Here is a 24,207-nt window from a genome sequence, read left to right as displayed (position 1 = left end):
AAGTGGATTAATGTGTTTCATTTTAAGAAGTTATTTGACCACTTTAGTTGTGATCCAAACCTTATCAAAATATACAGGCCTATGGGCTAGGCTAAATGAGGTATGCAACCTATGATTTGATAGAGTTCCAAAAAAAGGCATTCGTTCTTGCCTTGCTGAACACAAGCTGGGCATCATTCACAAGTGAAAATAAATAATTCACAAGTGATCGGCTAATATTGTCACCCATCAGACTATTCTTGATTTATTCTTATCTTTACAGTTTTGATTTAGAATGGACCATTATCATGCACCTGTCTCAACAGGGGCAGGGGAAAAAATACATGTAATCTATGCACTTAAATAGCAAATGGAGGACACTTTTTCCCGTCGTTAATTTTCATGCCAGCCAGGTAGGCTATACTCCTGTTGTAAAGAGAGGCAATGTGCTTAAAATTAGGAAAGTTGAAATAAATATTGTAGGCCTAGCCTATAGAAAGCCAATTGATCTTCCTCTTTTTAACGCAATTGCATAACAACCTATAGAAATGTTTCGCAACATGATCTCATGGGCTCTCATGAAGTGTTTGATTAGATTTTCGATTACAGTTTCATTGAGGTCAGAGTGATTAGAGGGACAATAGTCCTCAGTACCAGGCAGTTAGCAAATGTGTTTATTTCAATTGACTGATTTCCTTCTATGAACTGTAACTCAGTAAAATTGTTGCATGTTGCGTTTAGAAATTTGTTCAGTATTAAAAAGCCATGGACTTTTAAGTTGGAAAACCCTACATGGGAGATGCTAGATAAATGTACGATAAATTTATTTTATTTAACCTTTATTTAACGAGGCAAGTCAGTTAAGAACAAATTCTTATTTACAATGACGGCCTACCAAAAGGAAAAAGGCCTCCTGCGGGGACGGGGGCCTGGGATTTAAAGAAACAAAAAAAAAATATAAATATAGGACAACACACACATCACAACAAGAGAGACATTACATGGACACCTAAGACAAGGCAGCAACACAACATGGTAGCAGCACAAAACATGGTACAAACATTACTGGGCACAGACAACAGCACAAAGGGCAAGAAGGTAGAGACAACAATACATAACACAAAGCAGCCACAGCTGTCAGTAAGAGTGTCCATGATTGAGTCTTTGAATGAAGAGATGACTGAGTCAAATAGAAATTCTGACTTAATGAAGTGGTGATTAAAGAGCTCAGCCATGTGCTTCTTGTCAGTAACAACCACATCAACATTAAGGAACATAAGCAGGAACATGAGGAGGGTTTATTCTCCAGGTCTTTAACCGTTTTCCAGAACTTCTTGGGGTTAGACCCACAGAAAGAGAACTGCTCCTTAAAGTAACTTACTTTGGCCTTCCGGATAGCTTGAGTGCACTTATTTCTCATTTGCCTGAACGATAGTCAGTCAGCCGAGCCTTTCTACCAAATGCAATTCTTGAGGTGGAATATCTCTGCAAGATCACGGTCAAACCAGGGGCTGAACCTGTTTTTAATTCTCATTTTCTTTATGGGGACGTATTAACAATAACAGTTTTTTTAAATCCCCTCTTCGACAGAGGGGATCAAGCTGATTCTGTACCATTTTACAGAGGCCAGTTCATGAAGGAAGGCTTGCTCATTAAAGTTTTTTAGCAAGCGTCTATGACAAATCAGGACAGGTTGTTTCCCTGAGCATCCATTACGAACACAGGCTGGAAAACAGTTATCACTAAGGTCATTACAGAAAACACCAGACTGATACCTGTCAGGATTATTTGTGAGGATAACATCGAGGAGAGTAGCCTTTTCTTGGTGTTTGGAGTCATACCTTGTGGGATTGGTAATGACCTGAGAAAGATTTAGGGAGTCCTATTGCTATTGTCAAGTGGTTTAGGCACGTCCCAGTTTAGGTCACCTAGCAGGACAAATTCAGACTTAGTGTAAGGGGCCAGGGGAGCGCTTAGGACATTTAAGGTACAGGCCGGTGCTGATGGAGGACGATAACACCCAGCAACAGTCAACAAAGAGCTATTTGAAAGTTGAATGCTTAACCTGCAAACAAATCAAATTGTTTGGGAACAGACTTGGTGGAGACACCCGAGCACTGAAGATTGCCACTCCCCCACCTTTGGAAGATCAGTCGTGCCGAAAAAGGTTATAACCAGAAAGGTTAACATCAGTATTCAAAACACTCTTCCTTAACCACATCTCAGTAATGACCAACACATCTGAATTGGAGCTGTTAACCCACACTTAAAATGTATCCATTTTAGGTAATACGCTTCTAGTGTTAACGTGCATAAAAGCCAGGCTTTTACGAGAACCAAAATCAGTGAAGCAGATATCAGAGCACAAGTCAGAATTTGGGCTAGCAACAATAGAAGGGCCAGGGTGTACATGCACATTTCCAGATATCATCAACAGTAATACAATCAAGGCACGGCATAGGACAGGGAGAGCTCTGCAGTGCTGATTTATGACATCTGAATGTGCATCAGATGGCAACAATATCATATTGTACAGTAATTTCATCAGGTAACATGAATACAAAGCCGGCGAGAGGTGGTTAGAATAGGATGGGAGCCCAAAAGTACATGTAACCAATGGAGTCAGTCCCGAGTGTGGGAACAAACACAGTCTGTCCCACAGTTTGGTAAAGAAAGTTTGTAGTCAACAAAGCATGCAGGAGTCATGAGGAAAAATGCACAAGATTTTTTTTTTTTTATAACAACTTTGAGTTAGCCATTGTAAGTTCAGAGTCACTCGCCCCAGCAGTGCATGTGTGCTGGAAGCGAGCGAAAGCTCGGGAGACAGGGGTGAGTGTGGTGGGGGTACCTGTACCAGACGGGGAGACAGGCCAGGGTTGACGGTGAACATATCACCAGGTGGAATCCAAGCACACCCTTCCTAAGACAAGCTGGTGGTCCGGGGCACCCCCAGGAACACCATATCGATACCGAACTTAGCGTGGACACCCGTTCGACATAGCGTGCTGCAGCCCAGAGCTCAGCTCACTCGATCCGACAGATTACCTCAACTACCCTGTACCCCTGCACACTGACTGGGTACCGGTGCCCCCTGTATATAGCCTCGTTTCTCTGATTGTTACTTTTTATTATTACTTTTTATTTTTAGCCTACTTGGTAAATATTTTCTTCTTCTTGAACTGCACTGTTGGTTAAGGGCTTGTAAGTAAGCATTTCACGGTAAAGTCTACACTTGTATTTGGCGCATGTGGCAAATAAAGTTTGATTTGAAGCAGCAGGCAACGGGAGTAGGTGTCACACCCACTTGGGAGAAGCTTTTATTTCTGGAGGCAGGTTTCTTGTAGAAAATGCCAGTTAATGGTCTTGGAACTTCAGGAGGGGGCTTCAGAGGATGCTTCAAAGACTCCCGCCACTTGTTGGGCCCAAAGACCTCGACACTTAACTTCACACCTTAGTGCTAATTGAAGTTGTATCTGGTCTGTCCTTGCAAGCCTGGGACCCTTAACTCAGCATTCAGTCCCCATAAAGTAAAATATATCATTGTAATGTACTTGATTTATTTTTTTCATTATTTTTTCTTCTTCTTGGCTTTCAAAATAGCGTCAGACCAAACACTACTCACTCAGTTCCAGGTTGGAATGGTGTCCTCAGGTCTCTGCTGTTTGTTTGCTAGAGCATCCTCTGTATAGCTTGGAAAAAGGATCCCTTGGAAGAAGTAATCTCTCCGGTTAATTTTGGTTTAAAATGATGTTGTAGGTTTTCCGTTTTGATCTGGAATGAAGGCCATGCTGTGGAGAGTAGCATCCTGCATATGTACCTGCTGAAAAATCCAAGTTTATCTAAATCCAAATCTATCCTTTTGTAAAGAACATGGTGAAAAATGTGAGATCTCCCATGCAGCTGTCTGTCTCTCTCTGAATGGGGCGTGATGTTCGTGTGTGTGTGTGTGTGTGTATACAGTTGAAGTCGGAAGTTTACATACACCTTAGCCAAATACATTTAAACTCAGTTTTTCACAACTCCTGACTTTCAATCAGAGTAAAAATTCCCTGTCTTAGGTCATTAATTAGGATCACCACTTTATTGTAAATGTGAAATATCAGAATAATAGTAGAGATAATGATTTATTTCAGCTTTTATTTCTTTCATCACATTCCCAGTGGGTCAGAAGTTTACATACACTCAATTAGTATTTGGTAGCTTTGCCTTTAAATTGTTTAACTTGGGTCAAATGTTTCGGGTAGCCTTCCACAAGCTTCCCACAATAAGTTGGGTGAATTTTGGCCCATTCCTCCTGACAGAGCTGGTGTAACTGAGTCAGGTTTGTAGGCCTCCTTGCTCACACACGCTTTTTCAGTTCTGCCCACACATTTTCTACAGGATTGAGGTCAGGGCTTTGTGATGGCCACTTCAATACCTTGACTTTGTTGTCCTTAAGCCATTTTGCCACAACTTTTGAAGTATGATTGGGGTCATTGTCCATTTGGAAGACCCATTTGCGACCAAGCTTTAACTTCCTAACTGATGTCTTGAGATTTCATTTAAATTAATTTTCCTGCCGCATGCCATCTATTTTGTGAAGTGCACCAGTCCCTCCTGCAGCAAAGCACCCCGACAACATGATGCTGCCACCCCCGTGCTTTACGGTTGGGATGGTGTTCTTCGGCTTGCAAGTCTGCCCCTTTTTCCTCCAAAGATAACGATGGTCATTATGGCCAAACAGTTCTATTTTTGTTTCATCAGACCAGAGGACATTTCTCTCAAAAGTACGATCTTTGTCCCCTTGTGCAGTTGCAAACCGTAGTCTGGCTTTTTTATGGCGGTTTTGGAGCAGTAGCTTCTTCCTTGCTGAGCGGCCTTTCAGGTTATGTCGATATAGGGCTCGTTTTACTGTGGCTATAGATATTTTTGTACCTGTTTCCTCCAGCATCTTCACAAGGTCCTTTGCTGTTGTTCTGGGATTGATTTGCACATTTCTCACAAGTTTGTTCATCTCTAGGAGACAGAACGCATCTCCTTCCTGAGCGGTAGGAAGGCTATGTGGTCCCATGGTGTTTATACTTGCATACTATTGTTTGTACAGATGAACGTGGTACCTTCAGGCATTTGGAAATGGCTCCCAATGATGAACCAGACTTTTGGAGGTCTTGGTTGATTACTTTTTATTTTCCCACGATGTCAAGCAAAGAGGCACTGAGTAGGGCCCCCCAGAGACAACTGCAGGTCTTGACAGGTGATCTTGCAGTCAGCAACCATCTTCTGGTAGACAGACCGCTCATTCTGAACAAGCAGGAGATGCTGCTCTTGCTTCTTCAGCTTCTGAAATAATGTGAGATCAATAAAAGTAGTGCCAACCACTGCTGTCACCATTACCTATAGTCTTCCTCAAGAGCGCGAGAAAAGCCCAATACACTTTGGTACGGCTGCGTCACTCTGAGATTTGCACTGCTTTTAGAATTGATATAAGTTGTGATATGGAAGTTGTTTTCTGTTGGTTGTGAGCAAACTTGTTCAACAAAAATATGGAATATATTTGTGGTCTTACAGGCTTTGGTTATTCTATGTATATTTCAAGGTTGGACGTTAGCAGGTTGGGTGCACCGATTTGGTGCCACCTCGTTAGCCAGTAATTGTTACACCTGTGCTGGCTTGTCATCTTGTTAGTCAGAAGGTGTTTCACCTATGCTGGCACATGTGATATTTAAGAGCGTCTGGCGCAGTGCTCCAGTTGCCCTGAGCGATATGGAGGGTTAACGTCTTTTAGTTGTCTCTCCCTATTTTGGTTTCTAATAAACAATCGTTTGTCTGGTTGTTTTGGGTGCTCATGTTGGGTGTCTTTTAGGGCCTAATGAGTGTCTTTCAGAACCAGGGAGTTGGGCATCACCATACACGAGTTTGGCATCGCCACACACTCTGCTTGGGGCATGATTATATTTCCTCATGGTGTGTTGTACTGAAGTTGGCTGACGAGAAGGGAATGGAACGTAATGACTATAACTACTGTTCCCTGAAGGGGGAAACAAGGTACAACACCTGTTATTAAATTGAAGGAATGAATCCGAGCCTCACGCTTATCACCTGTGGAAGGCGGGACTTCCAGCTAGGCGCGGATTTCATTGGACTTGTCAGGTGTGATTGTAAATCCTTCAACTGAAGTTGTGAGATTGCGACTCCACATAGTGTGTTGTACCTCGTTTCCCTCCTTCAGGGAACAGTAGTCATAGTCATATATTTACGATTTGCAACTCAACAAATCCTGTTTAAATAGTATTTACTCTACCTGACGGCAGACCATGGCACGTGACAGGGGTTCACAGTGGAAAATGAAGGGGAGAAACAGAAAAAAAGGACATACAGTGCCTTCAGAAAGTATTCACACACCTTTACTTTTTCCACATATTGTGTTACTGCGTGAATTCAAAGTTTCACTGGCCTACACACAATACCGCATATCAGAGTGGAATTATGTTTTTAGAAATGTTTAACAATTTGCTTAACAAGTCACATAAGTTGCATGGACTCACTCTGTGCAATAATAGTGTTTTAACATGATATTTGAAATACTACCTCATCTCTGTACCCCACACATACAATTATCTGTAAGGTCCCTTACTCAAGCAGTGAATTTCAAACACAGATTCAACCGCAAAGATCAGGGAGGTTTTCCAATGCCTCGCAAAGAAGGGTGGCCTAGTTAAAGTTTTGACTTAAATCGTTTTGAAAATCTATGGAATGTGAAAATATTGTACAATCCAAGTTGTACAAGAAAGACACACAGCTGTAATCGCTGCCAAAGGTGATTCTAACATGCATAGACTCAGGGGTGTGAATACTTATGTAAATTACTATTTCTGTATTTCATTTTCAATAAATTCTCACATTTCTAAAAACATGTTTTCACTTTGTCGTTATGGGGAATTGTGTGTAGAAAAATAATAAATTATACAGTTAGGCTGTAACACAACATGTGGAATAAGTTGAGGGGTATGAATATTTTCTGGAAGGGACTTTCTTTATTCAAAAGAAAAGGAAAGACTTGCTGAAAAAAATAGCTTACGGCCTTGGTTTTACACATTTTCTTAAATGTTTTTCAAAGAGTAACTAGTTGCATCATAGATGCACTCAATTCCGTAAGGTTCATTAAATGCTGCGTCACGTTTCAAAGCTTTCTAGTAGCCGAACTCCATTGAAGTTCTAGGTCCCTACAGAGCCCCTATAACTTCCTTTTAAGGCCAGAGGTCAACTCACTTTGTTTGTATTCTCCCAGGCAACCATTTTCACCAGCCTCAACAAACATTTTAGTTTTCCCCAGTTTTTGCCCCAGTCCTTAAAGTAAAATGAAGTGGTCATTGATTTCGAATCGCCAAATGATAGGAGGATGAGGCTCCATGAAAAATAGTGTGGTGAGGGAGGAAAGGAAAGTCTGGGATTCTTTACACCAGAGATCGCATGCCATGTCTCGCAATGCAACAGTGCTGACAAATGAGCAGGCCAACACACTGTGATTGAGTGAGCTCGCTAATGTGGAGAAGAGAGCTTAGTGGCCATTAGACTTTATCGAGACTGTTGACTTTGGTGTGTGTGTGAGGGAGAACGTGTCTGTGATAACTATTGTGTGTGTTTGATTGAGAAATATCGTGTATGTCTGAGACGGCTGCTTGCCTTCCTAATGGTACACAGATGAGCGTTTTGTTATAGGAGAGGGAGAGCTGTAGAGGAACTGATGGGCGCCATGTGTGAGAGTGAGGAGGACTAGGAAGTTACTAAATGGAGCAGTACAGTATCTGTATGAGACGCCTGCACGCTCTAGACGTGTGTGTGTGTGTGCGTGTCTGTCTCTCTGCCTATGTCATTGGTTTGTGTCTGCAAGCATTACATACAAAAATATGGTGTGTGTGTTTGTGCGTGTGTATTGAGATATGCGTGTGTTTGTGTGTGGTCTGTTTTGTGTGTATGCCTGCTGTACAGTGTGTTTGTGGCCAGACTGGGGTCAGGGCTACCAGACTCCATGAGAGCAGGCTGGTGAGTGACTGAGTGGAGACATAAGTGGAAAAACGCTCTGCTGCTCAGCCCTCTGGGGAAGATTACCCAGCAGCCCCCTGCTTATGAGTGCCTGGCATGGTAACAGGAGAGAGGGAGGGATCGTAGTGCCAGCTCTGCCAAACCAGACCTCATAGCCACAGTTTGCCTGCCACTGTTCTTACGACATCTCTCTCTCTCTTGCACTCACTCTCACTTTCCCCCCCATTTCAATGTCAAATTATGTAATTTGATATCCTTCATGTTCCAGTATAAGATGTTTTTATATTCATTAGCCATGTTTGAGTTAGCTCTGCCACACAGCAAATAAATTAAGTAATCTAATAGTGGGTGATGTTGTTCTGTTCATTAACTCGTTAATTAATTTTTTGGGACAGTTTAGAAAAGTGTTTAATTTGCTGTCCCTTCTGCAATAATGCACTTTGCAAGATTGGGGTCAATTCAGTGCTCTGGTTGAATGGCACGTGGAGTGACCACACTCCACCTGTGTCTATACTGTGTGTGTGTGTGTGTGTGTGTGTTTGCCCATAAACGTGTGTGCGTGTGCCAGTATGTGTGAGCAAGTTTGTAACGTGTTAGTAGTAGTGCTGGAGTACATATTGGTCAGGTGGACGAATAGTAGGAGTACAGTGAGCCACAGTATCCACAGCAGGAGTAGTGGACAGGGAGAGATTAGGAGCAGCATGATAAGATGTGTGGCATTTTGCTCCTGCTGTTAAAGTAATTCTTTCCAGCCTCTCCCCCCCTGTCCTGATGCGGGTTTTAGTGCCACAGGGAGCACTGTTTGATACTTTTATAGATCACAACCAGACCTCACAGTGATAACGGTAATAACACAGATATGGGGTATGTGTTCATTGATTGGTTGTTATTCTGGAATAGAGGAGTGTACAAAATTGCTTTTGTACACGCCTCTCTTTATGGATTTCGTGTTTGTGTGTAACCACCTCTGTTTTATGCACAGACTAATGGAGTGTGACTTGTCTCAAGTTTGCAGAGTTACTCTCCCTCTCTCTTTCTCTGCATATACAGTACACTGAGTGTACAAAACTTTGAGATGCACCCCATTTGCCCTCAGAACAGACTCAATGCGTTGTGGCATGGACTCTACAAGGTGTCAAAAGCGTTCCACAGGGATTCTGGCCCATGTTGACTCCAATGCTTCCCACATTTTTGTCAAGTTAGCTGTCCTTTTGGTAGTGGACCATTCTTGATGCACGGGTAACTGTTGAGCATGAATAACCCAGCAGCGTTGCAGTTCTTGACACTCAACCTGGTGCACCTGACACCTACTACCATACCCCGTTCAAAAGGCACTTCAATCTTTTGTCTTGCACACATACAGTGCATTCCAAAAGTATTCAGACCCCTTGACTTACCTACATTTTGTTACGTTAGTCTTATTTTAAAATGGATTAAATAAATAAAAAATTCCTCTAGACACTACCACATAATTACAAAGCGAAAATGGGTATTTAGAAATGTTTTGCAATTGTATTCACCCAATTTGCTATGAGACTCAAAATTGAGCTTAAGTGCATCCTGTTTCCATTGATCATCCTTGATCTGTTTCTACAACTTGATTGGAGTGCACCTGTGGTAAATTCAATTGATGGGACATTTTCTATTTTATTGAACCTTTATTTAACTAGGCAAGTCAGTTAAGAACAAATTCTTATTTACAATGACTGCCTTGTTCAGGGGCAGAATGACAGATTTTTTAACTTGTCAGCGCGGGGATTCGATCTAGCAACCTTTCGGTTACTGGCCCAACGCTCTAACCACTAGGCTACCTGCCGCCCGACATGATTTGGAAAGGCATCTGTGTATATAAGGTCCAGTTGACAGTGCAAAAACCAAGCCATGAGGTCGAAGGAATTGTCCTGAGACAGGATTGTGTCGAGGCACAGTTCTGGGGAAGGGTACCAAAACATTTCTGCAGCGTTGAAGGTCCCCAAGTACACAGTGGCCTCCATTCTTAAATGGAACAAGTTTGGAACCACCAAGACTCTTCCTGGAGCTGGCAGCCCGGGAAAACTGAGCAATCGTGGGAGAAGGGCCTTGATTAGGGAGGTGAACAAGAACCCGATGGTCAGAAGACAGTCAAACATGACAACACCACCCCAACGGGTGTTGCTGGGCTGCTTAAATGTGGTGCTCTTATTCTTCTCACTTTGCTTGGTGAGGTATATTGCTGCTATAACTTGATAACCCTTCACATTACCATTACCATTAACCATTTATTTTGCACTCTTGTAGAGTGTATCCATTGTTTTCAATGCCATGATGTCCTTGAGGAGCAGATTCAATGCATGCGCAGCACAGCCAATGGGTGTGATGTGAGGGTAGGACTCCTCCACTTTAGACCAAGCAGCCTTCATGTTCGCAGCATTGTCTGTCACCAGTGCAAATACCTTCTGTGGTCCAAGGTCATTGATGACTGCCTTCAGCTCATCTGCAAGGTAGAGACCAGTGTGTCTGTTGTCTGTGCTCTATGCTCTTGTAGAATTCTGGTTGAGGGGTGGAGATGTAGTTTATTCCTTGGCCACGAACATTCGACCACCCATCCTAGATGATTGCAATACAGTTTGCTTTCTCTGTGATTTGCTTGACCTTCACTGGAACTCTGCATCCAGAAAATGAGTAGATAAAGCATGTCTGGTGGAAGCGTGTATGCTGGGCGAAGAATATTCAGAAATCTCTTCCAATACACATTGCCTGTGAGCATCAGAGGTGAACCAGTTGCATACACAGCTCGAGCAAGACATTCATCAGCATTTCTCTGACTATGTTACTCCATTGAGTCAAAACCTTCTGATTCCAGGAGGACCATGAGCTGTTGCTATCGATAAGGTGTCTGATTCATAGTTTTCAGGGACTTTTGTCAGAGGTTGTGAGTGCTGAGGGAACTTTATGCACTTGGCCAGATGATTCTGCATCTTTGTTGCATTCTTCACATATGATTTGGCACAGTATTTGCAATTGTACACAGCTTTTCCTTCTACATTAGCTGCAGTGAAATCTCTCTACACACCGTGGCATTTTCCTCTAAAGATTAGATTTAAAAAATTATTGTAAAAAAAATAATATATATTTACAATTCCATGTACAGATAAATAGTTAAGCAGTTAGATTAAACAACTCCTTTCTAAGATAAATGTTTTAAAATGAAACATGTATGGAAACAGGTGAATTAACACTGTTAGCATGCTCAAGCAAGCTAAAACCTACATGGTAGCAAAAACTAACTATCAGAAATGGTTAACAAGTTAGAAATGATTTCAACACACTTTGCTGTAGGTTACTATTTACTAGTTAACAAAAAGTATTGTAATCAAAACATGCCAGAAAGCATGTAGTCCTTGGCTCAGGCAGTTTAGTAGTGTGGGCTCAATAGCATCTCATTTAGTGTGCAAGATCTTGAGAATCAGCTGTACATGTGATGGAAGAGTACACTGCACATGTGATGGAAGAATGCACAATGCAATTCCATTGAATTGGGGATAGTTTAACCAAAATATGCCACAAGACCTAGGATTGCCTTGTGTATCCCACAAAAAAAGGTTCACTGTTATAAGCTAACTTTATTTTGATTAATTTAAGCAAAATCCCCCAAATTCCCGGGCTTAACTTCCCATGGAAAATGTCAGACCCTTTGCAACCCTACTCTGGAGAGACCTGAAAAAAGCTGTTCAGCGATCCTCCCCATCCAACCTGACAGAGCTTGAGTGGATCTGCAGAGGGGAATGAAAGAAACTCCCGAAATACTGGTGTGCTAAGCTTTTAGCGTCATAACCAAGACGACTAGAGGTTGTAATTGCTGCCAAGGTGCTTCAACAAGGTACTGAGTAAAGGGTCTGAAAACTTAGGTAAATGTAATATTTCATTTTTTTATTTTATACAATTTGCTAACATTTCTAAACCTGTTTGCTTTGTCATTATGGGGTATTTTGTGTAGATTGAGGGGGGGTAAAAGACGAACGTAACAATGTGGAAAAAGTCAAGGTGTCTGACTTTACGAATGCACTGTATAAATCAGGAACATATATATATATTTTTTACTTGTATTTATCCCCATATTTTAATACTGTTTTCTTCATTTTTTTTAACTGCTACCGGGGACCTTCAGACGAGTCTTGTGAGGCTTGTGTGTGTCCTAGGCCAAAAAGAACACCATTGTGTTCGTGAGAGTCTTTCCACAGAGAGGTCATAGTTTGTAGGCCAAACCATTCACTGCATACATTTCCATGAGAAGTCCGATTTTTGGGAAGTCTCATGGTCTGAGAAACACAGCTGTAGCTTTGCCACCTTTCACCATTGGCATAGAAGGGCGATATCGGCGGATGTGGTCGATTGCAAACAATCTCTAGCTTAAACAGACACATTTTTATGTTTAAAAAAATAAATAATTAATTAGATTTCCGCAGGGGCGCGCGCCCATTGTAGGCCAAGGGTTAAGGAGAGAGCTATATTTCATTGTGTTTTGTTCACTTAGCTTATACAGCTAATTTTGCCTACTGAACAGCCTTATTGCCACGAGGCCCGCCGGTCTACCTGTTAAACTGCTTGCTGTACACTGTACTGCGTGATTGTACCCATGGATTGGTTTGTGGGCTTATTAACGCGCTAGTTCTAGTAGCCATGTTTACTATGATGTTAGCTAATATGTTGACAATGATGTAGGCTCTGTGTAGCGGTTATGGTATGAAGGTTTGGCTTGGAGAGGTTTTTTCACCTGGTCACAGACAACTGTTGTGTTGTGGACTGAAGTCCACAAGCGTAGAGAAAAGATGATTGTGCGTAGATGCGAGAAGGAGTTAAACAACTAGCAAAGTGATGATGCTTCTTGTATGTGTCTGCTATGAAAGTGAACTGTGTGCGCGGGTGATCAGGGTTGTATTCATTCCGCCAATTCAAAACGTTTCTTAAACGGAAGCAAGCGGAACTAAACGGGGATGGACCTACCTGAATTTGTCCAATAGAAACTCTTGTTTTGGACTAATGATTACACCCTAGATCAGCTAGATGCAGGAAACAATGTACAAGGTGGTATTGAATGTGTCAACTTGGTTACTGGGTGAATGGAATATGAATGACAGTCATCCAATATGCTGTAATACTAAGACCATGCTCATTTAAAAAAATAAAAATAAACGGCACCAACCGCCGCTCGTATGATCCTCAAGACAAATGTTTCCTCTTGTGAAAACACGATCTTCCTCTCTATGGCATACTGAATTTACTCTCCATTTGATATATTACATCTAAATAAGCACAGGAATGGGAGTGTTACACCATAAGAGACAGTTACTGGGAAAATGTATGGTTTTCATTTGAAACTCGTGGCCCATAGAGATTAAGTGACCCTCATAACTAACTGTTTATTTTTCTCCCTTTTCTTTCTCTTGGCGCTGGCTGCTCGTCCCCCCTCTACAGTTCAGGAGATTTCTCTGTGACTCACCACTTGAGGTACGTACCCCTGCCCTCCTGTTGACTACATACTTCTACATTTCCAAAGTGTATAAATTACTCCAATGCCTGATTCACACTACTGAGATGTACTGGCCTGTTTACGCATCCACTATAGTTGCTGGAACCGTGCTAGAATGGACAATGTGAAAAGAACATATCTGAGTTAGCAAAGTACAGTTTTGAAAAAGAATGTGCAAATATTGTACAAATTGTTTTGGTCACATACACATGGTTAGCAGATATTATTGCGAGTGTAGCGAAATGCTTATGCTTCTAGATCCGACAGTGCTTTAGTATCTAACGGGTAATATCTAACAATTCCACAACAAAACCTAATACACACAATCTAGTAAAGGAATGGGATAAGAATATATAAATATATGGATCAGCAGTGAGAGAGCAGCTAAGATGCAATAGATATTCACCACACTGTCTGTGTGGGTGGACCATTTCAGTTTGTCTGTGTGTGTACACCGAGGAACTTAACTTTCCACCGTCTCCACTGCTGTCCCGTCGATGTGGATAGGGGGTTGCTTCTTTTGCTGTTTCCTGAAGTCCATGATCATCTATCTTGTTTTTCTGACATTGAGTGAGAGGTTATTTTCCTGACACCACACTGAGGGCCCTCACCACCTCCCTGTAGGCTGTCTTGTCGTTGTTGGTAATCAAGCCCACTACTGTTGTGTCATCTGCAAACTTGGCGATTTGAGTTGGAGGTGTGCATGGCCACGCAGTCGTGGGTGAACAGGGAGTACAGGAGGGGGCTGAGAACGCACCCTTGTGGGGCCCCAGTGTTGAGGATCAGCAGAGTGGAGATGTTGTTTCCTACCTTCACCTGGGGGCGGCCCGTCAGGAAGTCCAGGACCCAGTTGCACAGGGTGGGGTCAAGACCCATGGACACTGAGCTGTAGTCAGTGAACAGCATTCTTACGTAGGTATTCCTCTTGTCCAGATGGGATAGGGCAGTGTGCAGTGTGATGGCGATTGCATCGTCAGTTGACCTATTGGGGAGGTAAGCAAATTTAAGTGGGTCTAGGGTGGCAGGTAAGGTGGAGAAGAAATGATCCCTGACTAGTCTCTCAAAGCACTTCATGATGACAGAAGGGAGTGCTATGGGCCATCTTGAAGCATGTGGGGACAGCAGACTGGGATAGGGATTGGTTTAATATGTCCGTAAACACACCAGCATGCTCTGAGGACGCAACTAGGTATGCCGTCAGGGCTGGCAGCCTTGCAAGGGTTAACACGTTTAAATGTTTTACTCACGTCGGCCACGGAGGAGAGCCCACAGTCTTTGGTAGCGGTTCGCATCGGTGGCACTGTGTTGTCCTCAAAGCGCGCAAAAAAGTTGTTTAATTTGTCTGGGAGTAATACGTCGATGTCTGCGACGGCTGGTTTTCTTTTTGTAGTCCTTGATTGTCTGTAGACCCTGCAAAATACGTCTCATGTTTGAGCCGTTGTATTGCGACTCCACTTTGTCTCTATACTGACACTTTGCTTGTTTGATTTCCTTGGAGGGAATAACTACACTGTTTGTATTCGGCCATATTCCCAGTTGCCTTGCCATGATTAAATGCGGGGGTACATTCTTTAAGTTTTTGCGCGAATGCTGCCATCCAATCCACGGTTTCTGTTTAGAGAAGGTTTTTATAGTCACAGCGGGTACGACATCTCCAATGCACCTCCTTATAAACTCGCTCACTGAGTCAGCGTATTCGTCAGCGTATTCGTCAATGTTGTTATCTGAGTCTACCCGGAACGTATCCCAGTCCAGGTGATCGAAGCAATCTTGAGGCGTGAAATCCAATTGGTCAGACCAACGTTGGATAGACCTAAGCACGGACACTTCCTGTTTTAGTTTCTGCCTATAGCAGCGGTTCTTAAACTTTTTCAGCCTGGGACCCAAATGAGAAATTCTGTGTTTTCCTGGGACCCAAGCTTATGAAAACATGCAACTATACGTAAAACAAATATAATAAAGACAAATAACAAAATATAAATAGCTATTCATGTTTATTTTTCCCAATTAAAAACACTGTCTAGGTTGGAACTGTTGCTGTTAAATTATATAATAAATCATTTTCATTCTGAATAAACTGATTGACCACATCACACAGATGTAAACCAGAAAACAAACACAAAGCCCTAAAGAGAGGTTTGTGGCTGGTTGAAGCTTCAACAAGCACGTCTACTCTGGGCTCAGTTTTTGACAGTGTAACCCTGTACTTGATTTTATGTATGGCAGAGTTGAGAACCCTGACTCATAGATATGTGGTGCCAAACTGGATCAGAACATCTACTGCTTTCTCCGTCAAGTAGGAGACCACTTCCTGCTGTAGATGAGCAATCCAGAACTGTGTGAGTGTGTTTTCCTCAAACATTTTGCTTCAATCTGTTTATTCCAGTTCAGAATACATTGTTTTACTTGTATTTTAACAGCAATAGTTCCAACCTATACTTGTTTTCTTCAATAATTTCTATAGTAAGATGTACAGTAGGCCTGCTCATTTTTCATCTTCATATGTACTGTTACTTAGGGTTGCACTGTCAGTAGCTAGCTAGCTTGCTTTGGCTTACTTTACCAAGCTAGCTGTTAGCTATTAGGGGGATTGTTTGAATCAAATAAAATGTATTTATGTAGCCCTTCTTACATCAGCTGATATCTCAAAGTGCTGTACAGAAACCCAGCCTAAAACCCCAAACAGCAAGCAATGCAGGTGTAGAAGCACGGTGGCTAGGAAAAACTCCCTAGAAAGGCCAAAACCTAGGAAGAAACCAGGCTATGAGGGGTGGCCAGTCCTCTTCTGGCTGTGCCGGGTGGAGATTATAACAGAACATGGTCAAGATGTTCATAAATGACCAGCATGGTCAAATAATAATAATAATAATCACAGTAGTTGTCGAGGGTGCAGCAAGTCAGCACCTCAGGAGTAAATGTCAGTTGGCTTTTCATAGCCGATCATAGAAACACTTTTACTACTATGTTCTAAAATAACAATAATGCCCTGCTTGCTTGCTGACTACCTTTTCCACTGTCAAAGCACTGTTTCCTGAGGCATTCTGCCCTGTTCTGAAATAACTCCCTGTGTTTACTGTCATGCTCAGTGTTGCCAGATCCAGCTAAAATTTCTAGCCCAATGACCTGCACACAAGGCCTGAAAACTAGTCCCCAAAAATGTTTTCGCAGCAAGAGAGGAGTTGACACATTTATCCATGAAACCCCTTTTCCATAACGTTATCGAGCGAATTAAGGAATATCTACATAATTTTTAACGACGTAGGCTAAGAAGCTAAATTCGTTTTTCCATCAAAGTAATAATTCTTGAAAGTTTAAGAATGTCGCCAGACAAAAGATAAATCACCCTTAAACTCTCCAGATCATTTTCTATCAATGGATGTCGATTTAACTGGTTTTGACTGCTGATTAAACAATAAAGCCCTAGGAGGTGTGGTATATGGCAAATTTACCACGGTTAATGGCTGTACTTTGGACATATTGGCCATACACCACAAAACCCTGAGGAGCCTTATTGCTATTATAAACTGGTTAACAATGTCATTAGAGCATACTCCCGAGTGGCACAGCGGTCTAAGGCACTGCATCTCAATGCAAGAGGCGTCACTATTATACCTGGTTCGAATCCAGGCTGTATCACATCCGGCCGTGATTGGGAGTCCCATAGGGCGACGCACAATTGGCCCAGCGTCGTCTGGGTTTGGCCCGGAGTAGGCCATCATTGTAAATATGAATTTGTTCTTAATTGACTTGTCTAGTTAAATAAATAAAAAAAGATCTATATTCTATGTGGTACAATCTAGTTAGCTGACACAAGCACAGGTCTAATAACAGTTCTCTAGGCGGTCAGAGCTATAGTATTGTTTATAGGCTACCTGCATCTTGTTGAGCTGAAAAGGCCAACATCTAATTTCAGGGGAAAGTCCACAATGAAACTAACATTAAATGTGGAGAATGATAATGTTTTACGGAAAAGGGGTGTCTTCATAATGACCAATACAAATAGCCTACCTACAAATGGTAAAAGGTTGTCACCATGTGCGCGTGTGCTGCTAGTAACAACCTGCTCACTGCCTGGTAGTCAGCAGCAGCAGGTTATAGTTAAATATATATTATTATTATTTTTAAAGAGAAATACCGTGGCGGGCGCGGTGCAATTTAGAAGTAGGCCCAAAACCCGCCACCAATACATTTTCACCCACAACATCGTTTTCAAAGTTGCCCAATTTTGCCAGAAAACCGCAAACATGGCAACCCTGACGGCCTGTGGATGTTTGGTCAGGACGTGTCGTTTGAATTTGTTTGTTTTCAGTGATTCATTACTAAACACTCCTCCACACAACACATTGTGGGCACTCGTCATTATTTCTCAAAGTTTGTATGAAGCAAAGAGAAACTCATCGCTGTATTTGCGTTTTAATGGCGATTGTCCTCAGTCAGAATTTAGATAGCGGCGAGTGGGAATGACAAGTCATTGGCTGACAGCGCATCTGCTGCTGAACAACAGCGCTGCAGCGTTTAGGTTGCGGAGTGATCTTCAAGAAAACAGCAGAAAAAGATCTGGTAAACCGCGAAGCACACGGGCATCTCCCTCCCTCTCGCTCAGCTGCCAAACTGACACCGCTGCTAATCAGAGAGCGCTGTTGCACTTGGCCAAACCAATTCCAGTAATTCATTAAATAATTATACATTTACTCTAACATGTCGCAACCCACCATTAACAGGTCCGCGACCGACACTTTAAGAAAGGTTGGCCTATAGGACAGGAGCAACAAGATGGAGTCATGGTCAGATTTGCCAAAAGGAGGGCGGGGGAGGACCTTGTATGCATCACGGAGGGGTCAATTGTGTTACTCGCTCGTGTACTGCAATGGATATGCTGATAGAATTTAGGTAGCCTTGTTCTCAAATTAGCTTTGTTAAAATCCCCAGCTACAATAAATTCATCCTCAGGATATATGGTTTCCAGTTTACATAGTCCAGTGAAGTTCCTTGATGGCGTCTTGGTATCCGCTTGCGAAGGGATATACACGGCTGTGACAATAATGGAGGAAAGTTCTCTTTGAAGATAATACGGTCGGCATTTGATTGTGAGGAATTCTAGGTCAGGTGAACAGAAGGACTTGAGTTCCTGTATGTTGTTACAATTACACATTCGTTAATCATGAAACATACACCCCCGCCCTTCTTCTTACCGGAGAGATGTTTATTCCGGTAATTTCGTCGACTTTGTTAACTAGGGACTGGACATTAGCGAGTAATATATTCGGAAGCGGTGGGTGGTGTGCGCACATCCGAAGCCTCACTAGGAGACAACGCCTGCACCCTCTCCTCCGGCGGCTTTGTTTTGGGTCGGCCTCTGGAATCAGTTTAAATGCCCTGGGAGGTGCAGACAAAGGATCCGCTTTGGGAAAGTCGTATTCCTGGTCGTAGTGCTCGTCTCAGAGAGACATATGTTGACGTCTCTCTGATATCCAATAGTTCTTCCCGGCTGTATGTAATAACACTTAAGGTTTTCTGGACTAACAATGTAAGAAATAATACATTAAAAAAAAATACTGCACAGTTTCCTGAGGACTAGAAGTGAAGCTGTCATCTCTATCGGCACCATTTTCCAATTTACATTTCAGGTTTGCAAAGCTCTTAGACTTACCCAGAAAGACTCACAGCTGTAATCGCTGCCAAAGGTGATTCTAACATGTATTGACTCAAAGGGTTGAATTCTTGTTACCAAGATATATTATTTTTCACTTTTTTGGACTTTGACAGAGTATTTGGTGTAGATCGTTGACAAAAAATGACAATTGAATCAGTTTTAACCCTACCTATCACAACAACAAAATGTGGAAAGGGGTGTGAATATTTTCTGAAGCCAATGTTGTGCGAGTCAGTCACCATTATTCCAAAGTCTCCATGACGAAAGTGATTATCTCAGGTAAAATGGTTTAAATACTGCACACAAATCACTAGAGAACATAAAACCTTTTCTCCATCTTTGCTGGAGTGGGTAGCTGGAATGTTTGTCTATATGTACAGTAGTAGCTAACCTTGAATACAAATGAATGTGGGAACTTTCCTGTTTTATAATATACTGAACAAAAATATGAATGTTACAGTTCATAGAAGGAAATAAGTCAATTTAAATCTATGGATTTCACATGGGTGGGCCTGGGAGGGCATAGGCCCACCCACTTGGGAGCCAGTCCCAGCCAATCAGAATGAGTTTTTCTCCACAAAAGGGCTTTATGATAGACAGCAATACTCCTCAGCCCCCGCAGGTGAAGAAGCCGTATGTGGAGGTCCTGGGCTGGCGTGGTTACACATGGTCTGCAGTTGTGGGTCCGATTTGGACGTACTGCCAAATTCTCTAACACAACGTTGGAGACTGTTTGTGGTAGAGAAATTAACATTAAATTATCTGGTAACAGCTCTGTTGGACATTCCTACAGTCTGCATGCCAATTTCATGCTCCCTCAAAACTTGAGACATCTGTGGCATTGTGTTGTGTGACAAAGATGCACATTTTGGTGGCCTTTTATTGTCATGCTGTTTAATCAGCTTCTTGATATGCTACAACTGTCAGGTGGATGGATTATCTTGGCAAAGGAGAAATGCTCACTAACAGGAATGTAAACAAATGTGTGTGCAATTTTTTTTGAGGAATGAGCTTTTTGTGCGTGTGGAACATTTCTGAGATCTTTTATTTCAGCTCATGAAACATGGGACCAGCACTAAGTGTTGTGGTTATATATTATTTCAGTATATTACACATTCCTGACCTAGTTATTATTAGAAACATCATACATGAATACAGATTCAAACAGGGTTAAATGTAGTAACACACGTGTGCCGTCTGTTGGGGTGCGCGGGGGCGCACACTCCTACACACTCTTAGTCCCTTGTCCTTTCTCTTCTAAAGCCTTCCAGCTGGACTGGGGGATGGACTCAGGAAGCGGGTATTGTTTCTTTTTGGCGGGGTTTTATTTAGCTGCTCATAGGGGCAGAGTTGAAATGTAGAAAAGCGTAATGTGGTGTGACTGTGCTGAACACCAGGCCTTGATCCACTCCTGTGTTCTGGATGGACCAAGGGACAGCCATTCTGTTACTTTACCGTATGTGTGTGCATGTGTTGGGGCTGTTACTGGTACAGATGTAATGTGTTGAGCATCCTTGAGAGAAATAGCTGGTACTAGTGCCCACTGCCCAAGTCAGGAGAAGGGTAGTCGCACATCAGGCCTCAAGGGTTTCTGAGGCTCCAGCCTCACCCTGCTTGATGATGTGGGTCCTCCGTCCCCAATCTCCAGTCGGTCCTCAAGGAGGCACAGAAATTGCCAGACATTCATGGCACTCATCTTCCTCCAGCCATCATTTGTAGCTCCATGCACATCTCCGTGCCATCGCACGAGCCAGAGATAAAAAAATTGAACCTTTATTTAACTAGTCAAGTCAGTTAAGAACAAATTCTTATTTACAATGATGGCCTACTCTAACCCGGACGACACTGGCACTATTATGCGCCGCCCTATGGGACTCCCGATCATGGCCGGTTGTGATACAGCCTGGAATTGAACCAGGGTCGGTAGTGACACCTCTTGCACTGAGATGCAGTGCTTTAGACCGGTGCACCACTCGGGAGCACAATGCTTTGCCTATTTAGTCATTTCAAATGATAAATTGTACTAATTTAATATCTGGTAAAGCCAATCCTCCTACATCCATTGGTGAGCACATCATATTTATCCTGTTCTTTTTCCTGTCCCCCAAAAAGTTATTTTGTCATATTGTTTAAAATACCGGTCTGGAATATTCATAGGTAACATTGCAGAGATATAATTAAATTGTGGGATCACAACCATTTTAATCATGATCTTTCTCCATTAAAAAAAGTGATTTTCTCCTTTTTCTAAATTGGTCTTAATCTAGACTAGTAGTGGTTTAAAATGTAGTCCCATCACTTCCTCCAATTTTGAACTCAATTCCCAATATTTCATCCCAGTAGGAACCCATTTGGAATTAAATGGGGTAACGGTTCCAGAGTAACATATTGGCATTATTTGGCATTAGGGCTGGGCAATATGACGATATATATCATGTGACGATAGAAAAACGTCTGTCGGTTCATATTATGCTCTATCGTTTATTTGGTTGTGTCGCAAATCGCACTCTTAACGGCAATATTTTTCGTCGTTGGACGACGCTTTGTGTTTGCAACACAAATTAACATGGAGGAGAGTGAACGTGACACAGAGCACGGAGACACGGAGCTCGTAACTAAAAGAGGGGCTACTTCGGTTGCATGGACGTGGTTCGGGTATGAAAAAATATACCGCAGGCCGGTCCCGACAACAGGCTCAAACACCACTAACCTCTTTTACCACCTACGCAATAAGCATGTGAAACAGTAACGTTACACAGAGAGTCTACTGATGAGACCCAAAAAAGTATAGTCGAGTGCTCAAAACAAACCCCTGACTCAGACGTTGCAAGAGGCTTATGCCCGCGGCACACTATATGGCAAAGAATCACAAAGGTGGAAGGAGATAACGGCTGCCGTCTGCAAAGACATGGCCCCAATTTACACGGTCGAGAAACGTGAGTTGGTGCTAACACTCGACCCAAGGTACCAAATGCAAATTGATGTGAGACACGTATTGACGCCAAAATAACATGCAAAACAGGCAAGCCCCCAAAAATGTATACAGTTGAAGTCGGAAGTTTACATACACCTTAGCAAAACACATTTAAACTCAGTTTTTCACAATTCCTGACATTTAATACTAGTAATAATTCCCTGTCTTAGGTCAGTTAGGATCCCCACTTTATTTTAAGAATGTGAAATGTCAGAATAATAGTAGAGAATGATTGTGTAGAGTGATTTATTTAAGCTTTTCTTTCATCACATTCCCAGTGGGTCAGAAGTTTACATACACAATTCGTATTTGGTAGCATTGCCTTTCAATTATTTAACTTGGGTCAAACGTTTCGTAGCCTTCCACAAGCTTCCCACAATAAGTTGGGTGAATTTTGTCCCATTCCTCCTGAAAGAGCTGGTGTAACTGAGTCAGCTTTGTAGGCCTCCTTGCTCACACACGCTTTTTCAGTTCTGCCGCAAATGTTCTATGGGATTGAGGTCAGGGCTTTGTGATGGCCACTCCAATACCTTGACTTTGTTGTCCGTAAGCTATTTTGCCACAACTGGAAGTATGCTTGGGGTCATTGTCCATTTGGAAAACCCATTTGCGACCAAGCTTTAACTTTCTGACTGATGTCTTGAGATGTTGCTTCAATATATCCACATAATTTTCCTGTCTCGCGATGCCATCTATTTTGTGAGGTGCACCAGTCCCTCCTGCAGCAAAGCACCCCCACAAGATGATGCTGCCACCGTGCTTCACGGTTTGGATGGTGTTTTTCGGTTTGCAAGCCTCCCCCTTTCTCCTCCAAACATAATGATGTTGGCCAAACAGTTCTATTTTTGTTTAATCAGACCAGATGACATTTCTCCAAAAAGTACGATATTTGTCCCCATGTGCAGTTGCAAACCGTAGTCTAGCTTTTTTTATGGCGCTTTTAACCACATTTAGGTGTCAGGGCCTCATATTAGAGGACCTGTTCTTAATAAATCCTACTTGGTATGATATGGTATGATATCCTACTTGTATGATAATAGGTAGTGCCTTCTCTAAGGGTGTCGCAAAGGTCTTAGTAAGAATCTTACAATCCACATTGAGGAGGCCGATGGCTCTAATATTCCCAGGTTCTGTCATATCTCTATCCTTTTCAGGGATCAACGACATCAACCCCTCATTAAAGGTGTCCGGATTGGAGGCATTTTTAAATGGTACAATAATGTTAATATACTTTTTATAATATTCTACAGGAAGGTAATCCAGACCAGGTGACTTCCCAACTTTCACAGATAAAATGGCGGCTCTAACCTCCTCTTCTGTTACAGTACAGTCTAGGTCCTCTACCTAGCTATCTGATCATCTAGGTAATTCTATACCAGACAAAAAACTATGGGGCCCGCTGAACATTAGGCTGTATATAAATCTTCATAAAAATGCTGAAACACAGTTTCTCTTTGGATAAGGTCACCATCTTATCACCCTTCTTAATTGCTGGGATTACGTTAGAAGGGTTCTGCATTTTTTTTGTGTTGCTCGTAGCCTGCCTGTATTCTCACCTCCCTTATGAAAACTCGTTCTAAGCCTAAACGGTCCATATTCTGCCTTTTTTTGTTATACATTTCATGCAACTGAAATTTCTGTTTGCAGGCAGTTTGAAATGTGCTATCTGTGAAAAAAAGGATCTAAGATCAACTGCTACTGATTTGGCTAAATATCTCATCTTGTAATGGCATGGTGTTTAGTCTAAATCTACCCTTCCTCAGATTTTCAGAGTTTATATCAACATGTAACTACTGTAGCATGATCTGTGTGGGCCATGGGCCAAATCTTGCAATCAATCACATTATTAACCATGAAACTAGATATCAAGAAGAAATCTATTCTGGAGTGTGTCTTATGACAGTGGGAGAAAAAAATATTCTCTGTCATTAGGATGGATTAATCTCTCAACCAGCGTCACCTGTATCTCCATGACAAAGGATAGACGTACAATACATATGCTAGCAGAAGATATAGGCCTTGCAGACATACATGTGAAACTGGTCTAGAGAATGCCAAGAGTGTGCAAAG

The 24,207-nt window shown here is 42.2% G+C and overlaps 1 protein-coding gene across 4 annotated transcripts in view; it reads left to right on the top strand.

The window, feature by feature from the left end:
• LOC139562642 (arginyl-tRNA--protein transferase 1) overlaps positions 1-24,207 on the top strand; it is a 190,566-nt gene that overhangs the window by 77,864 nt on the left and 88,495 nt on the right. For all 4 annotated transcript variants that reach the window (XM_071380508.1, XM_071380507.1, XM_071380510.1 and 1 more), the window contains one exon: positions 13,456-13,488. In XM_071380508.1, coding sequence (XP_071236609.1) covers positions 13,456-13,488 — 33 coding nt within the window. The remainder of the gene's footprint in view (positions 1-13,455; positions 13,489-24,207) is intronic.

The sequence above is a fragment of the Salvelinus alpinus genome, chromosome 32 (genome assembly GCF_045679555.1).
Source record: "Salvelinus alpinus chromosome 32, SLU_Salpinus.1, whole genome shotgun sequence".
Taxonomy (NCBI): Eukaryota; Metazoa; Chordata; class Actinopteri; order Salmoniformes; family Salmonidae; genus Salvelinus; species Salvelinus alpinus.
The sequence above is the reverse complement of the archived record's forward strand: the minus strand, read 5'-3'. Positions and strand labels throughout refer to the sequence as shown.